This window comes from Papilio polytes, unplaced genomic scaffold, assembly GCF_000836215.1.
Source record: "Papilio polytes unplaced genomic scaffold, Ppol_1.0 DF824017.1, whole genome shotgun sequence".
NCBI lineage: Eukaryota > Metazoa > Arthropoda > Insecta > Lepidoptera > Papilionidae > Papilio > Papilio polytes.
Genome location: NW_013525187.1, coordinates 1 through 2,778, shown reverse-complemented (window position 1 = coordinate 2,778; position 2,778 = coordinate 1). Strand labels below are relative to the sequence as shown.

At 33.4% G+C, this 2,778-nt stretch overlaps 1 protein-coding gene across 1 annotated transcript; it reads right to left on the bottom strand.

Moving 5' to 3' along the window:
- Positions 1–1,077: 1,077 nt before the first annotated feature.
- Positions 1,078–2,246, bottom strand: LOC106101214 (kunitz-type serine protease inhibitor homolog delta-dendrotoxin-like; the record flags this gene model as incomplete). The annotated part of the gene is made up of 3 exons (XM_013280372.1): positions 1,078–1,219; positions 2,034–2,085; positions 2,163–2,246. Coding segments are annotated over 3 exons (278 nt in total), but the record flags the coding sequence as incomplete, so codon positions are not given.
- Between the last annotated feature and the right edge of the window lie 532 nt (positions 2,247–2,778).

The window sequence follows — 2,778 nt, the reverse complement described above, 5'->3', positions numbered from 1 at the left end:
TAGCTATGTCCAAAGATTACTCCTGTAAACTACTTTAAAAGGTACATTTTTAGTGGAGGTCACACGAGCAGTGGGACCCTTAATTAAGAGAAGTTATAGACCACATACGTAAGGACCAATACACTATCAACTTAAACCCTAAGAAGTTACCGGACAAAGGCCATTTATACTCGCAGAAGTGGCGGTTGTCATGTTGGGTGGTTGGATGTAACTCTCATTTATGTATTTGAACTAAATACTTAATAGAGTAATTAAAAAACGTCGTACTGTTTATACAAGTTATCAAGCAATACTTAAGCAACATAATTAATTAATTAATGAGCTACATTATGGAATTTAATTTAAAATTAAAGTAGTTAGTAAAAAAGTGTAATTTGCATAATTTGCTTGTCAATGTTTCCGTAAAAAACAATAGACAACACAACTGAATTGTTAGACGAAATAAGTCTCGAGGTTTCTTTCTGTTTATCTCTTAGAAAGAAACCTTATGATTTCGTATCTCATACATTATCTCGGCAATAAAAACTTTTATGCTTAGCGTTAAGTCACAACATCGTAATAAAAAAGCGCTACCGAGGACGATAAGAAGCTCGGAGCTATTTTATAAAGTTGTCTATATATCATTGAATAAAACTGTTAAAAATGTATAGGACTAATTTAACGGTTAGTGTGCATTGTGTTATTAGTAACGTCTCAAAAACTTGCTGCATAAATTCCAAGAGCACACGTGCTCTAAATCAAATTGTATGCTTTATTCATTTTCTATTCATGTCTAATCCCGGCTTCTAAACGCGTTCCTTTCAATTTGTAAATTGAGTTCGGCACAGTACTAACACTGTCAGCGTTACAAAGTGGCTTAAGGGAAGATTGATTTTTAATTTTATATCTTCACAAAAGATAGCATGCATATCAAACCAGATAAAAGACATCAAAATGTAATAAGCAAAAATAGTTCGGGAACGAAGGAAAGGAAATAAAAAAATAAAGGTTTATTAGTATTTTATTTAACCTTCAGCATTAAAATGTACACGTGTATATCGGATTTTATAATGGTTGAACAATAAAGTAGATATATATTTATCTGTCTAAAATACTTAGCGGCCTGTCGTTTTCGCAACGGAATTGGCAGTCCTCTAATGTGTTGAAGTTGTTCTTATTGCCGCCCTTTCCCCAGTAGTCGAAAGGCAGGCAGCGCCGGGCGCGCCTGTCGTAGCGGTACCTGAACACACATAACATACAAATCTTGGATGTTTACATTTTTAATAGTACATACAAGTAGCTATAAAAGTTAGCTACGAAATTTCAAAAGAAGTAAAACATTTAAACCTAAAGGTCAGTCAATTTAATAGATCATATTTGAAACTTCATTGAAATTCCTTTATATAATATTTTTAAACTATTTTTATTTCAAGTTAAAACTTAAATGTAGTTAATTTTTATTACATATTTATTGTAACAGTTTCAGTCGAACTTTGTAAAATGTTGCTCAGTCAACACTTTTTATTTCTAAACACTAAGAATGGTTTACAAAAATGGAACGAAAAATGTAATTATCTATTACTAGCTTCGCCCGCGACTCCGTCCGCGTGTATTAAAGAAAAAAATCAAAAGTGAGTAGCCTATGTGTTCTTTTAGACTATCTTCGACATCTATACGAAATGTTATCGAAATTCGTTCAGCCGTTAAGGCTACAAACTCTAACAAACATTCATCCATCTAAACTTTCGCATTTATAATATTAGTATGATTACATTATGTCGAGCGAAAATCTCGTATACTCGTTTTTAAAAGGTCGGCAATACACACGCAAATAGCTGCGATGGTATATGATTTTGTGACAGCTAAGAGCAAGTAACTTGAGAGAGAGGGTACGAAATTTTACAATGACACGTCTAGTCTCATACGATCACCATATTTTACTGACATGTGAATACATTGTACCATTAGCTCAGTGCCAGTAACTAGCAAGCCAGCTACCCATTTTACTGGCACGTGTATTTCGGTTAAGTATGAGGTGGTCAAATCGTTATTACCTGGTTACGATCTTACACCGGCCTTCATCGTAATTAACATTACATCTTTTATCTGAAAAATATTCACTTCATTAAAAATGTGCCAAAAATGACAGTTTATGATATAAAATCGGATTTAAAATAACTTGCCGTATGATTCAACGAGTTTTGCGTAGAGTAATACCACGAATAAAATTAGAAAAAGACTCAGCCTACTCAGTGTTGCAAATAATTCTTTAATTAGTTAAAATAACGTTCAACAGACGATGTCCTACGAGTTGTGGAACGAATGAACTTAAATTATATGTGACTTACATACGTATGTTAGTGAGTACAGTCGCGCACTAAATAGTAAGGAAACAAATTTATAATAATGATATTTGATAAAATTATACGTTAAATTTGAAATGAATATTGTAATGCCTAGTGTACAAATAGAATAAAATATATCGAATTAAATGTAGTTGTATGAAAATAACGAGTAGTTAAGGCTATATGAAGCCACGATAGATGTTACCGAAATTCCATCATTTGTTATCTAAAAATGTACCTTTTACTCGTGCTCATCTTTGCCGATGGCCACATGACGTCACGTATTAACAGACAGTATTGAGTATACGATTGGGGGACACAGTCAGTGTTAGTGGAAGGGGGAATCATCGGTAAACTTGCGCTCGGTGAAATTGTGACATTACTCTACATGTTAACATTAAGAAAGTGTTACAAGTGTTTGAGCGTAAGATACTGCGTCGCATTTATGGTGCTG